The 21,157-nt window shown below is 38.1% G+C and overlaps 1 protein-coding gene across 2 annotated transcripts in view; it reads right to left on the bottom strand.

The window, feature by feature from the left end:
* TRAPPC9 (trafficking protein particle complex subunit 9) overlaps positions 1-21,157 on the bottom strand; it is a 334,050-nt gene that overhangs the window by 184,698 nt on the left and 128,195 nt on the right. For both annotated transcript variants that reach the window (XM_067467261.1, XM_067467262.1), the window contains 2 exons: positions 5,665-5,818; positions 1,406-1,496 (listed from right to left, as the gene is read on the bottom strand). In XM_067467261.1, coding sequence (XP_067323362.1) covers positions 1,406-1,496; positions 5,665-5,818 — 245 coding nt within the window. The remainder of the gene's footprint in view (positions 1-1,405; positions 1,497-5,664; positions 5,819-21,157) is intronic.

The following is a 21,157-nucleotide window of genomic DNA, read 5'->3' as shown; positions in this document are numbered from 1 at the left end:
AATGTGAGCATACCTAAAGTAGCTCTTTGGATGCTGGCCAAAAATCTAACAAACACTAAGATAATCAATACATAACCATCCAATCAGGAGAGAAGATAGTTACAAAGTTGAAATGAGATTTTAAAAGGGTGCAGATATATCAAGAGCCAATGTGGCCAAGAAAGTCTATAGCTATCAATCTATTTAATCTATTCCTTTTTTAAGGCTCTGGAAAATTCACTTGAACCGAAAGCATGTAAGAAGGTAAAAAGATAGCTTCTGTCAAAGGAGGAAAAAAGAGGGAGGAATTAAGAAAGGAAGCTTTCCTATTCTTCTTCTTCACCACCACCTTCCACCCCTTTCCACTTGATTTAGTCATGGGGCAGATGTGAATCCATTATCTCTCTGTTGTATCATATTTCTCAATGTCTCCCCCTTTCTCATACTCCCATTCTACAGAGATGGCATATCGACATTGTGGCTATGACTGCATGGTTTGCAAACTGGAATGAAGAATGCTTTAGTAGTGGTTGATGATGACAGAGGAAGAAGAAGGGAGTAGATGATGAATACAGCCATCTTTTCAGGTATGCCTTCTTCTCCTGCATGTTTGCAGGAGGAGGGAGAGGAAGGAGACAAGGAGAGATTACACCAATCCCAGTGGTTGTTAAGTAGGTGACACTGACCTAATTAGGTATTTGGTATCATGAAACAAATGACTATAAATCTCTAAACCATTCTCTGCTCTGCTCTTGAGCAACTATTGAGCCCCATGAGGATGGTGTTGGGTTAAAAAATTGCTTTACTGTTTAATTTGAAGAAACAAAAGAAAGGCATAATATATTCTACATTGAGCATGGATTATAGCTCTTCAGAGATTGTTCGACTACAACTCCTATAATCCCTCTCATTGGTTATGCTGCTGGAAATGACAGTCTAACAATATTGGAAAGGTCGCAAGGTGTTCATTTCACCATACAATGTCTCTTCCCCCCCCCCCCCCAAAAAAATTCCCTACTTCAGTCTTTGGCCCTTATCTAAAATATTAGTTTCCATATGCTGTCATGTTAAATGGATCTTTTATTGATAAACACCCTTCCAATTCATCAAGAGAATACTCTGGACTAATTACTATCTGACAACATGCTACACCATGAAGAAATTATGTGTTTCACAAAGTAACTGATTGTAATGCTTAAATATCAAAATCGTATTGTACGCAAAGATTATAGGGGAAAGTTGTCCTACAAAACCATTCTGCTTCGGTAATTTTTGACAAATAATTGGAAATGAAAGCTGTGAGCAGCATTATGCAGCATTCAACTTTCTGAGAGGTGACTAAATTATTTTGCAGAGTGATCCCTGGATGATGCATTGATCAGAAAGCAAATTTTATATCATCATCTGTCATTTCGACGTTACTCACCCCACTGGAGAGGAGCCAACTGCAGGTGCTCCAGGACAAGCTGACTGAGAACGCCTTCCACCCGTGCTTCACCTTCACGCTTCAAAGAGGGGTAAATGATAGTTAAGGAACACCAGAGAGAAATGTAGCTTGTGCCACCTTAGCCTTTAAGACTAAAATGTATGCGACACAGTTTCAGGCTATTAACTCCGAATTAAGTAAAGTAATGAGAAAATGCAATTGCTCAGAAGAGAGATCAAACTGGGAACCCAGGAGATACCACTTCTAAACATGATAAACGGGAACAAGTAACAGAGATATTGTGTTAAACTGCGTTAAAACTGGTGGATGCGAAATCCGTAGATACAAATAGCCAACTATATATGTTATAACTTTTCAAGGCCTGCCGGTCTTGCTGCCTGAAACAGATATCTTATTAGGAAATGGCAAGGATTTAATCTAAACAAACACTGATCCTTAAAAAACAACCTCTTACTAAAGTTCTTAAGTCCAAAACCTCTATTTCTTTGGAACTATTTTGTGTTTCAGTAGCTAACACAAAGGATAGCACAGTTGTCAAAGAAGTAGTTTCAGATTTTAGGAATACTCTAAAGCAGTGATTCTCAACCTGTGAGTCCCCAGGTGTTTTGACCTACAACTCCCAGAAATCCCAACCAGTTTACCAGCTGTTCTGGGAGTTGAAGGCCAAAACATCTGGGGACCCACAGGTTGAGAACCACTGCCCTAAAGATTTGGGAAATATTACAAGGTACTGCAAGTATGCACATGACCACCACCTTTAAGGATGCTTAAGAAATCTGATGCTATATGTTGAGCATACAGTCCAATGCAGAAAGGTTGGTATTTGTATCTAAGATACCATACTGACATAACGTTTGGAGACGTCACATAAATAATACTGCACTATACAAGACCCTACACAAGGTATTATAGCCCTAATTGCTTTCAAATTGCTATGGAGTTAGACCTTGGGCATTTTGCTGGGGAGATATTTTTTCCTGTCCCACTTGTCATTTCCCATGTGAATATACAAAGGTGAATGAATGCATCCCAGTGCTACTTCAGCACAAATAAATCAGCATATTTTCATAAACAGAAATTATACTAATGGAAAACTGCTTAAAATGATTAATGAATATCTGTTATCATACATCTTTCCTCTCTCATATGCATTTTGATTATTTGAAATACTGATTATCATAGCATTTTCATCCTTTTAAACACATTTATGGATGCTTTCAGAACCCTCCTCTCCCTATTGCTCACTCAGACTTTAGATGATGCTTTCCAGTGTAAACCTCTTTTCATAGTGGCTATGTCTTAAAGCAGTGTTTCTCAACCTTCCTAATGCTGTGACCCCTTGATACAGTTCCTCATGTTGTGGTGACCCCCAACCATACAATTATGTTCGTTGCTACTTCATAACTGTAGTTTTGCTACTGTTATGAATCAATGTAAATATCTGATATGCAGGATGTATTTTCATTCACTGCACCAAATTTGGCCCAAATACACGATATGCCCAAATCTGAATACTGGTGGGGTTGGGGGAGATTGATTTTGTTATTTGGGAGTTTTAGATGCTGGGATTTATAGTTCATGTACAATCCAAGAGCATTCTGTACTCCACCAATGATGGAATTGAACCAACCTTGACACAAAAAATTCCCATGAGCAAAAGAATATACTGGAAAGGTTTGGTGGGCATTGACCTCGAGTTTGGGAGTTGTAGTTCACCTACATCTAGAGTGCACTGTAGACTCAAACAACTTGGTGCGACTTGGGAAGTTAATATTTATAGCTCTAGAGCTGATAAGTCCCTATATTAGGAAAAAGATGGGATAAAAATGAAGCAAATAAAAAAGGAAGGGAGATAGGCAATGTATAATTTGTTGAAAGAGTTCACCAACTGCAAAGCCACTGCAAGAAGATGGTTTGTGCAGCTTTCCAGAGATTTTGCCAAGTCTCAGATGGCATCTCTCTTGAAGAAGGATGTAGTCGTCTACAGGCCATGGATGCAGAAGCAACATAGGAAACTTGATCCCAATGCCTCACCCTAAAGGCCCCCAACTCAGTGTAAAACATGGGGAAGGCGGGCAGCAGGAGTGTCTCCTCAAATGCCCTTGTTCAATACTTTGCATATTGAACAGGAGTTATCAGGTAGACAATATTTACAACCATATAGTCTCAGCCAAATCAGAGCTAGATATGCCAAACGCAATTAATATTTCTTTCAAATTGTTTCAGTTAGCTTTCCTCTGACTATAAGTACTTCCCACTTCTTAAGGCCTACGAGTCATCTTTCTTGCCAAAATAGTTTTTCAATCTGCCAAACTTCCCCAAAAATAGCCTTAATTTTAAATTATGTACTAAATATTTAGAAAATATTAATAAAAAGCACAGGCTGAAGAAATATTAGCCTGTCTAAAAATTGTGTACCATCTGCTCAAAAACTTAATGGCAGAATGCTGTACAGGCAACAGCAGATGCCATCAGCACATGCTTGATTAAAAACATATAAGCGCTGCGCTGAGCTATCAAAAATCACTACATTACACTATTTAAGTAAAAACTAATATCTTGTTTATTTGAAACCCAACAGATCATTTCTACGCATAAGGCACACTTCCCCATCTGTACCACCCCGCAGAGCAAGAAGCTTGTTGAGCATTTTTCAATAGCCTGGCACCTTCAGATGTGTGATTACAACTTCCACCATCTTGAAATAATGTGGTGGGTGGACATGACATGTGCTCCAGTCCTGCACATCTGGAAAGTGTCCGTTTGATGAAGGCTGTAGTAAATTAAATATTTTCCTGTCCCATTGACAAGTTTAATTGTGTGTCATGTTTAAAAGATTAATCTCCATCCAGCCTAAAAAGGGATCCTTTTGCACCTTTGAGGCTACTTCAGAGGGGGGGGAAAATGAAAACACAGGTTTTGGTAGACTAACTGTACTCCATCAAATGCATGGAGTGACGCGCTTAGGACAGATATATACACCCATGAATGAGCAGATTGTGTATATGAATAGCTATTAGAAATGCAGAACTTGCAATTATTGATAGCAAATTCAGTTTCAACAAAAGCAGGAGATAAGGGCAAGAGAAAAGATTGTGCCTAAATCCATGGCAAGTAGATAACCATATAAATGACAGAGGGAGCTTTTGGAATATAGTATGATGCTGGCTGGGAACCAGAAAGGAGATCTGAAGTCCTAGATGGAATCTCCAGAAAGACTGAAATGTTATGCAACTGTTTTTTGTGTGTTCCCATACCTAATGTCTGCTTTATGTCTATGTGTCTTTCGGTACAGAGACTGCAGAATGTTGAAAAGCATAAGTGAGGGTGGTATACATCACATTTGAGGATGGCAATGGGATTTCAACAACATCCACCAAGTAACTTTCACTCGCTTATCCTCTAATGCAGTGTTTCTCAACCTGGGGGTCAGGACCCCGGGGGGGGGGTGTGTGAGGGAGTGTCAGAGGGGTTACCAAAGACCATCAGACAACACACTATTTTCTGTTGGCCATGGAAGTTCTGTGTGGGAAGTTTGGCCCAATTCTATCGTTGGTGGGGTTCAGAATGCTCTTTGAGTGTAAGTGAACTATAAATCCCAGCAACTAAAACTCCCAAATGTCAAGGTCTATTTTCCCCAAATTCCACCAGTGCTCACATTCGAGTGTAGTAAGCGTTCATGCCAGGTTTGAGTCCACAGTGCTCTTTAGATATAGGTGAACAACAACCGCAAAACTCAAGGTCAATGCCCACCAAACCCTTCCAATATTTTCTGTTGGTTCTGGGAGTTCTGTGTGCCAAGTTTGGTTCCATTGCATTTTTGGTGGAGTTTGGAATACTCTTTGTTTGTAGGTTAACTATTAATCCCAGCCACTACAACTCCAAAATGACAAAATTACGCCCCCCCCCCCCAATCCCACCAGTATTCAAATTTGGGCGTATAGGGTGCCAAATTTGGTCTAGTCAATTAAAATACATCCTGCATATCAGAAATTTACATTATTATTCATAACAGTAGCAAAATTACAGTTATGAAGTAGCAATGAAAATAATTTTATGGTTGGGGGCCACCACAACATGAGGAACTGTATTAAGGGGTTGCGGCATTAGGAAGGTTGAGAAACACTGCTCTAATGCGATATATGTGCTCATTACATCAGGGGATGGTAAGACATTATACAGAACACACTGAAAAATCTAACAGCATCCCACATAAAAATACTTTTCTGAAAGGATATAATTTTCCAGAGAATGTCTAACTTGCTGTTGATCTCCAGACCTTTTGCTTGTTGTCTCTCTTCTTCCAGTTGCTTTGGGTTTGCAAATTGTGTGTTTTCCCCAGGGGAGTCCGGATAGTTTTCAAAGTTGAACTTGTCAACTTGGATAGCCATCCTGCGAAAACAAACAAACAAACAAACAAACAAAAAACAAATCACTATTTGAGAAATTTTGATCTTGATCACATGATGAATTTTGATGACATAAAAAAGGAATCAGTAAAAAGGGTTGTCAAGTGATCTCAGTCAATATGCAGGAAAAAAGTGAATACAAACTACGTAGCCCATTTGTAAATAAGAGAACAGCAAATAGCTTTTGTAAATAAAGTTATTTTTTTAAAAGGCATGTGGTATGCGCTTCTCAAAAACAAGTATTATTAGATCCAATTGCAACCAGTGTATTTCAAAAATTCTAAGGCACACTTTTTCCCATATAAACATCTCAAAAAACGGGATTTTTCTGCAGCACAGTAGTTTAGCCTGCTCTGCTCATGTGATGTTTTGGAGAAGGGACCCAAGTCTAAATATTAAACTCATGCATGTTTCATATACACTGAGTGCACATGACCTGAAGGTAATTTTATACAATCTTTTAAATATTTCTGCACATGAAACAATAAACATAAACATCAGAAAACAAAACGGTCACTATCTCATCTGCCCATGCAAATAATTTTGACATCCAGTATTTCAGAGTATTTGTATGGAACCTATCCCTACTTCTAACTTTGGGACCAAATTCCCTGTTGATGATGTAATATTAAGAAAAAACATCAACTTCTTTAACTAAGATGAACCTTTATTATAAATGTTAAGGCATTGATTTTGATTAAAATAGTAAAATAGCAAATGCAATAGGCAACTGATAAGAACACTGATGAAAATTAATCTTGTAGCACCTTTTATTTTAACTAAGGTAAAGAAGTTTGGAGTTTATACAGATTATACATACAAGCACACACGCACACCGACAGGCACGTATATAAGCTGAAGAATCTTGAATAAGAAGTTACTACTACGATGTTGGTTCTTCTATTGTAAATATGGGCCTCAAACACAGTTGTTCATTTTAATGCATTTAAATTTAATTACTCTAAGGCATGCTACAGAACACAAATTTTTACAACCTATTTTATGGGCCCCCTGGTGGTGCAGCAGTTTAAACCACTGACTTGCTGAACTTGCTGATCAAAAAGTTGGTGGTTAGAATCCGGGCAGCGGGGTGAGCTCCCGCTGTTAGCCCCAGCTTCTGCCAACCTAGCCATTCGAAAACATGCAAATGTGAGTTGATCAATAGGTACCGCCTTGGCAGGAAGGTAATGGCACTCAATGCAGTCATGCCGGCCACATGACCTTGGAGGTGTCTATGGGCAATGCTGGCTCTTTGGCTTAGAAATGAAGATGAGCACCACCCCCCAGACTTGGACATGACTAGACTTAATGTCAGGGGTAACCTTTACCTTATTTTATGGTTTCTCAAATTTATTTTACTAAATTTGTCATTTCAATTATCAAAGCATATTTAAAGATACTTATTATGCCTAATGACAATAAAAGAGTCCAAACACTGTGTATATTGCTACCAGTCACCGAAAAGGAGGACATAGGGTGTGTGGTTTGTGTTTCTACATTATTTTACATAATTCAGTTTGTATGCACCTTGACTGTAAAATGCTACTACACAGGAGACAGACAGGTTTCAGTTTGTGTATTAGTTCAACAGTATTAGGTTGCTTTCCATCTCTTTGAAGGATTACTTGTGGGGCCCTGGAGTACCCAATATACTGTTTGTTTTAATTAACATAACAAGTATAACATACTTTCTATGACTTTTTTACAGTGACAGTTTTCAGTTAGAACTCCTCCTGCCCTACTGCCTTGCACATGTACTGCTGATGGCTAATTATGTGCTAAAGGAATGAACTTTAACAAACACTGATGATTTCTCAACTACTGTTTTTATGGCTCAATCCAATACAAGCTTCTACAAATGCGTAAACATAATTAGGAACTGAAATTTTGATTGCAACATTAGAAATAATTAGTTTTTATACATAGCTAGCTTCATTCATCCAACAGTTTTGATACACACGCCCTATCTGTGTAAACACAAAGATTGCGATTTGTATAAATCACCCAATACTTACTAAGCTCCTCAAGCCCAAAAATATTTGCCAGGCATTTAAATGCCAATTAAATTGAAGATATAGGCTGGGCATTCCTTATCTCGCATTCCAAAATCCAAAATTGTCCACATGGATGGCTGAAATAGCAATGTTTTTGCTTTCCAGTGTTTCAGTGTACTCAAAGTTTATTTCTTGCACATAATTATTGGAAATAGTGTGTAAACGGTGCATGTGAATCATATATGAATTTTGTATTTAGATATTCCATTATGTATGTATACTCAAAGACATGACAAAACAAATCTAGAAAGCCAAAATACTTAAGTCCCCAAACATTTCAACCTGCACAGGCAGACCCCAAGTTACAAACACGATAGGTTCTGTAGGCTTATTCTTGCTTCTCAATTTGTATGTAAATTGGAACAGGTAGGTTTTAAGTGTAACTCTAGGCATATATATTATTTTATTATTTATTTTTTTATTAGGAGTATTTGTATACCACCCTTCTCAACCCCGAAGGGGACTCAGGGCGGTTAATTGGATAATTGGATTTTGAAAAATGTGGCTTGTTATGAGAGCGATCTGGCTGCGACATCTGTCACCCAATTGATTCAGTTGAACTAGCTGGCTAGTTGGGTGCCTCCTTCCTCCCTCTCCACTCCATGTGCATTCCTCCCGAAGCTGCACTCTCGGTGGAAGAGGACAACGTCCCAGGTATAGAAGGAGTGTACCGAGGTCTCCAGTCTTCGGTCCCGGGTATGTCACTGTGGGACTAAGAATTCAACCAGTAAATAGTGCAATAAGGACAATTGACTAATGGAATTGACAACTGGACAGGCCTCGGACTACAATCTGGATTACCTGATTTTAATTGATGTTTTAATGATTAATGTTTAATTGTATGGTTTTAGTTGTATTTGTTTATTTTTAAATTTATATGTATTGGCATCAAATTGCTGCCTGCTGTAAGGCCGATCTGAGTTCCCTTTTGGATAAGAAGGGCAGGATACAAATATGTGAAATAAATAAAAAAATGCATTGTTGTGGAATCAAGGAGAAAGTTTCTGTGGAGATCCTTTTCCCCCATGATAACTCTGTCAGGAGTGAATTTCCCTTCTAAGGGGTAGATTTCTCTTACTTCCTGTTGTCTCACACCCATTTGAAAGTCGGATGTTTGTAACTCGGGGACTACCTGTACTTTGGATTGTATTTGTTGTCACAAACAGGAAAAAAAACACCGATCATCATACACGCGTACTCATTCCAAAACCAGTTTGTGATGCAGGAAGTAAATTTTAGGAAAGCCTTTGGGTAAGAAAGGGGAAAACAAAACAAGCCAAACCAAGGTAATCGCAATGACCTCGAGTTCCCACCTCCCAAATCTTGGTAGAACGATCTCCTACAGCTCTGCAAGTTAATTATGTTTCCACAATCCCTTCTGTCCAACTCAGTCAGAGTATGAAGAGGAAAAGAGTCAAAGGGGACAAGGGGTAATTGTTCCTCTGTGTGTCCAGGAAGGAATTATTATTCAAAAGCACTATACCAATAGACCAGCTAAACAACGGAATTAGGACCAAGGTTTTATGGAACCACCAAGGAACCCAGCATATCAAATGAAGTTTAGTTACAGTGCAAAGGGGGGAATGCCTAGTTTAGAAATGGAAGTGGACAAAAATAAGAAAAGTATGTATCTTAAAGAGAACAGGATTCAGGACCAAAAATAGCATCAATTCATAAATCAAGGCAAAACCTTGGAAAGGAAGAGATAGATTTCATAGTTCAATCTTGTATACCTCAAATCTCTTACTAACTTGAGATGTATTCAATTAGTGATACATTCTGAATAGCCATGGGAGTCTGATGTTCTGTAATTATATAAGCTGTATACATTCCCTTGTGAACTTCATTATAACAGTTTTGCTAATTAGCAGAGACTCATCCTTGGCCCTGAAAGTCTGAATCAGCAGGGAACACAAATGGAAATGCAGCCTACATGTTGCTCTTACTCCCTGGATTCTTAGAATATAGTATTCAGCATTATGGGTATTCTGAACTTTTTCACAACAAGTTTATTGATGAGTAACTTATACCAGCATGGAGTTTAATGTTGTTGTTCATTCGTTCAGTCATCTCTGACTCTTCGTGACCTCATGGACCAGGCCACGCCAGAGCTCCCTGTCGGCCATCACCACCCCCAGCTCCTTCAAGGTCAGTCCAGGAGTTTAATAACTACTGTAATATTACAGGACATCCCAAGGCATAATAGTCATCAAAAGAGTCAAGAGAGCAAGAATGTGACTTTGTAAGGACCCCAGGTTGCAAATGTACAAAAACTATTCAAGGAATAATTAACAGGTCTTAAAGAATGTCTAGTACCTATGTTTTCAGCTTCACTGAGTAGTATACTAATACTTATTTGGATACTAGTGTACAGTGTAGGGCGCCCAGTGGCACAATGTGTTAAAGTTTGGCAGCTCAAATCCAGGGTGCGGGGTGAGCTCCCATCTGTCAGCTCCAGCTTCTTATGCAAAGACATTAGAGAAGCCTCCCACAGGATGGTAAAACATCCAGGCATCCCCTGGGCAATTTCCTGGCGGACGGCCAATTCTCTCAAACCAGAAGCGACTGGCAGTTTCTCAAGTTGCTCCTGACACAGAAAAAGAATTGGTGACAGTCTAGCACTTCACCTACATTCACTACATACTTGAGATAATCAAAAGGGTTAAAGAATGAGATATACTAAATAGTGTGAGATCTTTTTTCTGAGAAACACACTATTCAATCTCACCATACCTTTCAAAGAAAACAGCATGAGTGGGTATAAATATGCCCTATACTTAAACTTTACGTGAGCTGTCAGCTTTGCTTTATATCGTATAATGTTCTCACTAATAAAAACATGCCATCAGAAAGGTCTCCAATATAATACAGACCATTTTAAAAAAAATAGCTGCATTTTGTGGTAAAGGAATTCTCAGTTAAATGCGTACTTTGCAAAAGAAAGATACAATATTTTGACAAAAAAATTGCTTGTAACAAGAGCTAGACCAACTTAGTTTCAATAGTCTGCCCTTTCCTCTGCATTAAGGATCACACTTGAAAGATCCCAGAACAAGAGGAAAAATAGTCTTAAAATTTATTATTTTTATTCTTAGGGTGTATTTCAAAATTATATTACTTACCATGGGAAGTGAAGAGCAAAAAAGTGAAAACTATTTATTTAAATGAACAGTGATAACCAAAACAGTCCATTAACCAAGTGGTTACTATGGAATCAGGAATTATATTTGACAAAAGCAGCTCATCAAAGACTTCTAATGAAACCTATCATAAAATAAAAAATGGGCCTTCAAATTCACTTATTGGTTACTTATTTGGTGACATATTTTTATTTATTTGCATTTATATTTTAAAGTATTTTTATATCATTCATCATGTACAAACACCTGAAATGGCATAATGAATTGTTAAAGGCCAAAATGAATACAGTTTGAGTTTCCCTTATCTGAAATGCTTGGGATTTGAAGTTTTAGAGATTTCTGGGTTTTTTTTTTCAATTTTCAGAATACTTGTATTTGCATATACTTAGTTAATGAGGGGTAAAGTGGGTTAGTTAACCATCCAGTCACCTGCTGAGGGAGCCGAGGTGGTTAAACTCTTGTGTTAGCAAAACTGCTAACCTGAAGGTTTATTTATTTATTTACCATATTTGTATACCACCCCTCTCAGCCTCGAGGCGACTCGAGGTTGGCGGTTCAAATCCGCAAGACGGGGTGAGCTCCCATCTGTCAGCTCCCATCTGTCAGCTCTCATGCGGGGACATGAGAGAAGCCTCCCACAGGATGGTAACACATCTGGGTGTCCCCTGAGCAACGTCCCTGTAGATGGCCGATTCTCTCACACGAGAAGGGAATTGCGGTATATTCTCAAATCGCTTGACACAATTACCCCCCCCTCCCCCGAGGTTTTCTCAAGGACCTGTTACTCTGTCACAGTAAAAAAATTGATAGGAGAAAGGGTCCGGATTGCTAGGAATAAAAACAAAATATTACTGCACCCTGCAAACCAGTAGTTCAAATTCAGAAGGTTTTTGACTATTATAATGATGGAATTCAACCATTTATTTGCATGATCCAGCATGTAAACCTGTCCATTAACACAGACTGTAAAACAAAGCAATAACTGCTAGATAATATCTAACATTAGAGACATCAATTCCTGTTTAATCTTGACAGCTAAGAAAGTTATTGGGTGGGAGACTACCAACTGATAACAAGCGCTGTAGGCTGTATTTGAGAGAATGGAATTGGTAAAACCACTACTGAGTCATTTTTGTCTTTAAAATCCTTTAAAATTCATGAGGTCATTTTAAATTGACAGGAGACCTGAAGGCATGTGCACAGAGGCATAATTGTTGGAGAAAAATGTCACTGGATATCTTTGGTGCCTGGAGAGTTCGCTCTTCATTTCAAATATCTCTTGGGGCACTGGAATAACATCCAGAATATAATGGGACCAACATACGTATTAATTACTACACATCCCTATGGCACTTTACTTTTGAGTATCTACAGAAATACGTGTATAATTTTGAAAAGAATCACCAAGAAGAATGGGATGCATATGTCAGCCATGTCCAGCTGGTCAACCATGTTTCTCTGAGTAGTCATCTATGAAATCCGCACATATGGATGTGCAGATTTCACAGAGACCATACTGAAGAATTTGCACAGTACCATGGGTCTTTGATTCTAAGAAGCCATCTAATTCCAGTACCACCAATAGGAAAAAAGCTTAATTTTTATCCTTAAGTTTTATGTATATTTACATACATAAAACACCTGTGATTCTAAGACAAAGGAACAATTCTAAGATGCACCCCATTTTTAGATATGTTTATATGGGGAAAAGCATCTTAGAATCAAAAAACTAGATTGCTGCTTAAACATAAGTTAGCTACTTGAACAATTAAATTCAGTCACCCTTTACAAAGCATATTTTAAATGACTACACATCAGATGGTAATTCAGCTCTGATGTCAGTGGAGAAAATTAACAGTTAATTAAACAGAGCCATCATCTATTGCTAATTTATTGTTATATGATTGTTTAATAATAATATTTTCCCCAAGATGTATTATGGAACGTAGTTATAGAATGAAATCATTCAAAAAGCTCAAAACTCAAAAACCATTCATAGCCCAAAACTAGTCTAATAAAAGAAAAATAAAACAACTATTAATATAAGACTGATGTAGAGAAAACAGGTAATTTTACCATTAATGTATCGACATTCCATTAATTTTACAAACTGTGCAGTTGCTGCTTATTTATTTAAAATAAATGTAGTGAGAGATGAATTTAGCCAGAATACTGATTGTCTCTAGAATGTTCCATAGCAAGGATATATCACAAGAATCCTTAAGCCTACATTCTTAAAGATGGCACCCAAAAAACAAAATAAGGAATTTCTGCAGCATAATTCTATGTTTGTGGCTTAGGTGAGATCTACTCACAGATATATGTTTTGGGTGAAGCATTGTGATATATAAAAGAGGTAAAACAATTGTGGGAAAACATAGCCATATCAAGCTGGTCATCCTTCTTTGCTTTCACTCATTTTTGATCGCTAAAGGTAATCCTCAATCTACCTGCAAGCAGTGACCCACTGCAACAAGAGCTAAAAGGATTTACAAATACACATCCAGAAGAATAAAAAATTACTATAACTCCTCCCAATAGTGAAGAGTAGAGACATCACACTGGCAAAAAGATCCGCATAGCTGAAGCAATAGTATTCCCCATGGTAACCTTTGGATGTGAGAGCTGGACCACGAGGAAGGCTGAGCGAAGAGGGACGCTTTTGAACTGTGGTGCTGGAGGAGAATTCTGAGAGTGCCTTGGACAGCGAGAAGATCAAACTAGTCCATACTCCAGGAAATAATGCTCAGCTGCTCACTGGAGGGAAGGATATTAGAGGCAAAGATGAAGTACTTTGGCCACATCATGAGAAGACAGGAAAGCTTAGAGAAGTCAATGATGCTGGGGAAAATGGAAGGAAAAAGGAAGAGGGGCCGACCAAGTGCAAGATGGATGGATGGTATCCTTGATGTGACTGGCTTGACTCTGAAGGAGCTGGGGATGGCCACGGTCGACAGGGATCTCTGGTGTGGGCTGGTCCATGAGGTCACAAAGAGTCGGAAGTGACTGAATGAATAAACAACAAACTCCCAGTGGTTCACATTGTTCAGACTATCTTAGCAAGGATGAGCAATTTACAGAGATGTAGGGAACAATTATATGCTTAATATCCATAAGGAAGAACAGGGTATGAACTGCCTCGACTTGAAAAGAAACTACATCATCTGTAGTTCCTCATCACATGAAATAATACTTGTAAACGTTCATCTCTGCAATCAAATTGCAGGTGTATAGTGGACATAATAATGAGAAGGCTAGCAAGAGGCATATATTAAGTCTGCAATTTATTAGGGAGAAACTGGCTTCTGGGGTGAGCAACAAGCTCTTTTGTATGCAAGGAGTCAAACATAATTTTGAATAAACTACTTTACAGCAAGTGTATTTTTAATTATACCTTCACTATTAAGGCTTAGTTGAATTAAAAACACCAGATGTTGACCTCAAATGTTGTTAGGCAACTGCAGTTTGCCACTTACTAAATTTGTCTTACAATAAAATATGTTTTTGCTATATTTACACCTTCCACCTCAGAAGATAGTGTTTAGTAAGATAAAGAGCTGTTTCAAGCATTCAACCACAAGCAGTCATTGTTCCTGATTTAGGAGCATGCAAAGGAAAGATTATACAGATTTTGTCTCTGATTAATTTTGTATAGCTTTCCCTTTGAATCTTGTCCCCAGTGCCCCAGCGCTTCTCTAACTACTATTATGACATTTTGGAGGCCTGAACAAATATAGAACCTGGAAGAAGTGTTCAAAATGGCAAAGTTCATTTAAAAAAAATCTCCTGCCAATAGTTAATTCAATTATTCACTAAAAATTGGTCCTATCTCTTAGGTCACAGAGTAGTCCGAAACTATCATACTCTAACCCTTTTTAAAATTTGAGAGGTGCCTCCATGTTCTCAAATACCCCTTTATTCAAAATACTTGGGACCAGAAGTGTTTGGGATTTTGGGTTTTTTCTACATTTTGGAATACTTGCATATACATAATTAACACATTTGAAACATGCCCATTAAAAAGACAATTAAAATATTAGCAGCAAGCCAGTTTAGTCTTCTTAGGAAAGTTATTCTAGAATCTTAACATTAAAGGAATGTCAGTTATCACCCAAGTGCTCTTTCTTAATGACCAAGTTTAAAAAATCCTTAACTCATACTTTCTGAATTGATATTGATTCTGACCCCGCTAATTACAGCTCCCTCGTCTATTACCCAATGATGTGTTAATTAAGGCAACACCTATAATTACACGGGTTATTTTTGGCCCAGCTTACCTGTCTGGACTTATCTCTCTCTATGATCCACCTCAGAGGTTAAGATCTTCTGGGGAGGCCCTGCTCTCGGTCCCACCTCCTTTGCAGGCATGGTTGGTGGGAACAAGAGACAGGGCCTTCTCAGTGGACTCTCACCTGTGGAACTCCCTCCCCAGCAAAATTAGATCAGCTCCCTCCCTCCTGACCTTCAGAAAGAAAGTAAAAACGTGGTTATGGATCCAAGCTTTCAGGCAATAATCTTTCAGTGAAATAAGTGGATATGGAATAACGCAATGACAACTGGAATGGCTTCGGATTATGATTTTGGACTGCGTGGTTTTAATAACTGGTTATAATGTTGACATGTTTTTAACTTTTGGTTTTTAATATATATATTTTATAGTATGTATATTATGTGGCATCAAATTGTTGCCTATCTGTAAGGCCACTCTGAGTCCTCTTTTGGGTAAGAAGGGTGGGATATAAATAAATAAATTTTAACAAAAGCATTTGGCAAATAAAATTATATTGTCTGTTCCACCAAAACCAAGAAAAGTTCATCTACTTTCTGGAAATTACTTTAATAAACAAACGTGCTAAAAACTGGCATAGCATGGCCATATATTGAATTGATTGGGACCTTCATCATAAGCAGCAAATTCCCAGACAATTTCCTGTAGTCGACTCAGACATTCAAGAAAAATTGTCAGTCACCCCATGACTGACAATTGTTGCATTTTAATACTTTACACTCTCTGACCAACAGAAAATGCCCATGTTGGATGCTACTCATGCTCTAACTGTAAAATGCCCTATTATTCAGTCAGCAAACACAGAAAATGGTGACTATCAGGGACTATTCCTTATTCATTGCAAAAGCAAGGTTGGCCATTTAATATTATCAAGACTTTATAACAGAGAAGTTAATAACCCGAAATCCTTATAATTTATTTTCACAGTAGGAACAGGTTTTGATACAAGCCAACTGACACTCACAGTATTTTTTTTAAATTGCACATTAATCTACACAACCATGATACTATGTTTGACTGTTCATTATTGGATTTCTGAATCAAAATTAGCATTAAATCCAACTTTATTCTCATTTCATTGCTACCTCCCAAGCAAAGAAAAATTTTGGTTTCACTGGGGGGCTATAAAGCAAGAGGGCAGAGGGTAGTTGATACCATGGTGACCTTGACTCTACACTCCACAAATCTGTGTATTCGTCATTAAAGTTTTGTCTTCAGAGGTCTGAAATCAGTCTCACATTGCTTGGAAGAGATTAAAAGAATGAATTGCCATTATGATGGGAATTCTTTTACAGATCCTCTATCTTTTTATGCAGCCCAAGAAAAAGTAACCTTAGAATCAGGACCAAAAAGCAAATGTGGATATAGGGATGTATGCAAATAAAAAAATGATTGCTTGGTTCAATTCATGTACTTGAATTTATTTCTATTTTTTTTTCAGAGAAGGGTACAGTGATGTCTTGTATCTGAAGAATCCACTTCTTTAGAAGCAGTATTGAGAATGTAATACAAGGGTTATCCGGAAAGTAAGGTTATTAAGATTTTTTTAAAAAAATACAAAGAAGGAATATATTTTAATTAAACTTATATGGATTGTAGAATAGGTATTACATTATTTCTCTACATAATCACCATTCAGTTCAATACATTTGTCATCTGTGGGACAAGTTTTTGATGCCTGTATCACAGTAGTTTCCCTCCACCTTTTTTCAGCCAGTTCGTCACTTTGATTTTCACCTTGTTATATGACATCACTGCATGTTTTATCAATTAGAAAATGTGATGTACTGACTAATTTTAAAAATAGATAATTTATCTAAAACTTTGGGATATACCTGAGTTACACATTTACAATTTTAAATAATAAAATATCAAATAAGCACAATTATAAGGAGTCTGGAGTCTACAGAAAAGAACCTGGAAGAATTGTTCATAATCCAATTTATCTATTAAAAACCCCCAGTATCTCAGATACATTTTGTGGATAATTCAGCAAAGTCTTCTACTAACTAATATTTATTCAGTGGGAAATCATCTTAAATAACCTTCTGGAATCCAGCCTCACACACAGGCACAGCACTAAATATAATTAACAACAGATTCCAAACTAATTTCAAAAGGGACAGCTAAAACCAAAATGTATAATTTGATTCTCCTACATGAAACACAGTATTAGCTTGACAACACCCACTGAGATTGGTGCTCAGAGACATGTGGATTTCCCCTTCTCTTTGTTGTCTCAAGCAAGTCTAGTCAGTACAGTGAAGCTGAAAGAGAAATAATAAAAGGAGCTACCCAAATGATGAAAATGAATGTAAAGTTAATAACCCAAAGATTGGTCTGCAATGAAATTTCGATGTGTTTTGTCAAGATTCTTGAACTCCCTGCTGGAGTAACTCAATTGAAGTCCAAGTGTTTATACAAATATTAAAATAAACAGTCTTGAACATTAGGGAAGTAAACAATGAAGATGCTAAAGAGGGGAAAATCTTGCTTTTCTTTGATAAGGAAAAAAGCAAAAACGGAAAGCCTGATTATTTTATGCAGATTTTTTAAAGTTCTGGTTTCAATAACTACATCATCTGTGAGAGTGAAATATGTGTACAAATCTCTGAAATAATACAAGGCCAATAAATTAGAGACTTCCAAAGATTGAGAAAAGGACACATCCCATCTATTACAATTCCTAGGAGTCTACTGGATTCAAAGGCTAAATATGATGTCAACTTCAAGAACAAATGTATTAGACTTTCTTAGAATTTATTGATATAGCTAACCTAGTGATGGTTGCCCAAGAAATGCATTAGAACTAAGTAAGAACTACACATACAATTCAATACACAATACAATCTTCCCAAAAGAGAAATCTAGGGATTAGTAATTACAAGACCAGTGTAATTACTAATCTCCCATGCAAGAAAAGTGATGGCCAGATTCAACAAAGATTTTAGTATATATGCAATGAGAAATGACAGATGTCCAAGCTTGGTTCAGAAAAGGCTGTGTCTGTAGGAATCATATTGATCCTGGACTCATTGCTGAGCCTGGAACCTCAGGTCTCAGCGGTGGTCAGGGGAGCTTTTGCACAGTTAAAGTTTGTGTGCCAGCTGCACCCATACCTTGGGAAGTCTGACTTGGCCATGGTCATCCACGCTCTGGTTACATCCCGTATAGACTACTGCAACGCTCTCTACCTGGGGTTGCCTCTGAAGACTGCCTGGAAGCTGCAATTAGCCAAGCGCTCGGCAGCCAGGCTACTGATGAGAGCTGGATACAGGGAGCGCACAATTCCCTTGCTGTACCAACTCCACTTGCTGCCAATTAGCTTCCGAGCACAATTCAAAGTGCTGGTTTTAACCTATAAATCCCTATACGGTTCTGGCCCAGTTTATCTGCCTGAACGTATTCTCCCCTATGAACCATCAAGGATGCTAAGATTTTCTGGAGAGGCCCTACTTTCGGTCCCGCCACCTTCGCAAGCGCGTCGAGGGACAGGGCCTTCTCTGTGGTGGCTCTTCAGCTATGAACTCTCTCCAGAAAGAGATCAGATCTGCCCCCTCCCCCCTGTCCTTCAGGAGGCTAGTGAAATCCTGGCTATGGAACAAAGCATTCCCAGAATAATGGGTGAGACTGGTTACAGACCAAAGTGAGCGACCACATACGCGGACTGAGTTGAACATGATTTTATCTTGCCGGTTTGGCTTATATGTATTTTTTCTATATGTATTTTACTCTTGTATTGTTGTGTGATATTTTAGTTTGTATTATTAGCATTGAATCTTTACTGTAAGCCGGTCTGAGTCCCTCTACGGAGCTGAGAAGATCGGGATATAAAAGTTTTAAATAAATAATATTGCAAACTTATGTCAGATAAACTTGAAACTACAAAAACAACAATAACCCAAAAAATATCCTGAGCTTGGAACAATTTGTTGAAAACTGCCTGCAAAACCTCACCCTTGATAATTTGAAAGAAAACAATTTGCTTGGATGAAATAGCAGTACGTGTGAAAAAGATTTTGGAGTCCTAATGGACAGCAAGTTAAGCTGAAATGTGTCCAGAGGAGGGCGACTCAAATGATCAAGCCCTATGAGGAGCAGCTTACAGAGCTGGGCATGTTTAGCCTGCAGAAGGCTGAGAGGAGACATGATGGTCATGTATCAATATGTGAGAGGAAATCATAGGGAGGAGGGAGCAAGCTTGTTTTCTGCTGCCTTGGGGATTACGATGAAGAGACATTGCTTCAAATGACAGGAAAAGAGATGCCACCTGAACATGAGGAAGAACTGAGAGCTGTTCAGCAGTGGAACTCTCTGCCCCAGAATGTGGTGAATACTCCTTCTTTGGAGGCTTTTAAACCACGAGACCTCTTCCAGCTCTATGATGCTTAATATCGATTTGGCCAGCCTCATGCATGCCACATCACATCAACCATATATCCAGGAGTACTTTATATACTCATGTATAAGTCTGGAAATTTTAATTTTAACCCCCCCCCCCAAAAAAAATAATCTGGGGGGACTTATCTATGGCTCATTGTGACGACTGTACCTTAATTCCTCTCATCCAAAAGATGAGAGGAACCATCCTCTTCATTGAATACAGTGGTGAAAGGTAAGTCGTCAGTCCATCCCAGGGGAATCTAAAAGAAGCGCTGATCCCTTCATGCTCTTTTCTCCAGGGCCGCTTTTGGCCTTTCTAAATGCTTGACTTGGGAAATGGAAGCAAGGGATAGCTCTCGTCCTGATGTTTTTCCTTCTCTAAAGGTATGACCCTTGACTTCTCCATGAGTTATATCAAAGTCTATCATTCTGGCCCCAAAATCCGCCCTCAACTTATACAGGAGGTCAACTTATATAGGAGTAAGGTATCTATATAAATAAATATATGTTCGTTTGTGAGATTAACATAACTCAAAAACCACTGGGCAAAGTGACCCCAAATTTGCACACAATACACCTATCAGGCCAACTAGTGACCATCACTCATTAAAACACTGAAAAACACAGCGGAAGAGAGTTAAAAAGCCAAAAAATACACTACAACGCATGTGCACATATATACGCATATGCACATGCATACACACACAAAACATATAAACACAGACTGGGCCACAGCAACGCGTGGCAGGGGACAGCTAGTATATAATAAATGGAATTGGGATAAAGCCAATGAAGGATTCCGTTCCCCTCGTGCATGTCTCCGTTTTATTCTAATGTGCACATACCATTTAGATGTAATTGGAATGGGTGAGTTGATTTGACGTGAACTTTGAAGCATACAGTCATTAACCATGCTCACTTTCAGCACTAGCTTCCCTCTTAAAATCACTGGGCAGAAACTATAGTTACCCTAACCCTGTAGGGAAAAAATGCCAAAAGTACAAAAGTAAAATAAATTTTTAAACTGGAAAACTATTGATAGTAACAAAGCATTATTATTTGCAGCTGAGCTGTTATTCTGTCACATTTGGGAGGAAGGATTTTGTTTAACAGAGCTTAAAAATAGTAACACGTAGGGGAATAAACCTCCCAATTAGCAGCCGTTGCCACAAGCACCTTCCTCAGAATAAATTTTATGTGTAAAACTTAGATAGTTACTATAGCAACTAAAGACAATTTCAAGCCCCTATTAATGAGGAATGAGGAATCTGCCAGAAAAGAAACCAGATGCTGTTGGGAACCTGACACTATTTAAAGAATTTGTTACTTTTCAATTCCTTCTATTCTAATAAACAGCGAACTACAAGAAGGCTTAACATTTTCTTTGTTATTTCACACTCTGCCTTAAAAAAAAAACCCTCCACATTAAGTCTTTGTGTCATGGACAAAAGATGAGC

The sequence above is a fragment of the Anolis sagrei genome, chromosome 4 (assembly GCF_037176765.1).
Source record: "Anolis sagrei isolate rAnoSag1 chromosome 4, rAnoSag1.mat, whole genome shotgun sequence".
In the NCBI taxonomy this organism is placed as follows: Eukaryota; Metazoa; Chordata; class Lepidosauria; order Squamata; family Dactyloidae; genus Anolis; species Anolis sagrei.
The sequence above is the reverse complement of the archived record's forward strand: the minus strand, read 5'-3'. Positions and strand labels throughout refer to the sequence as shown.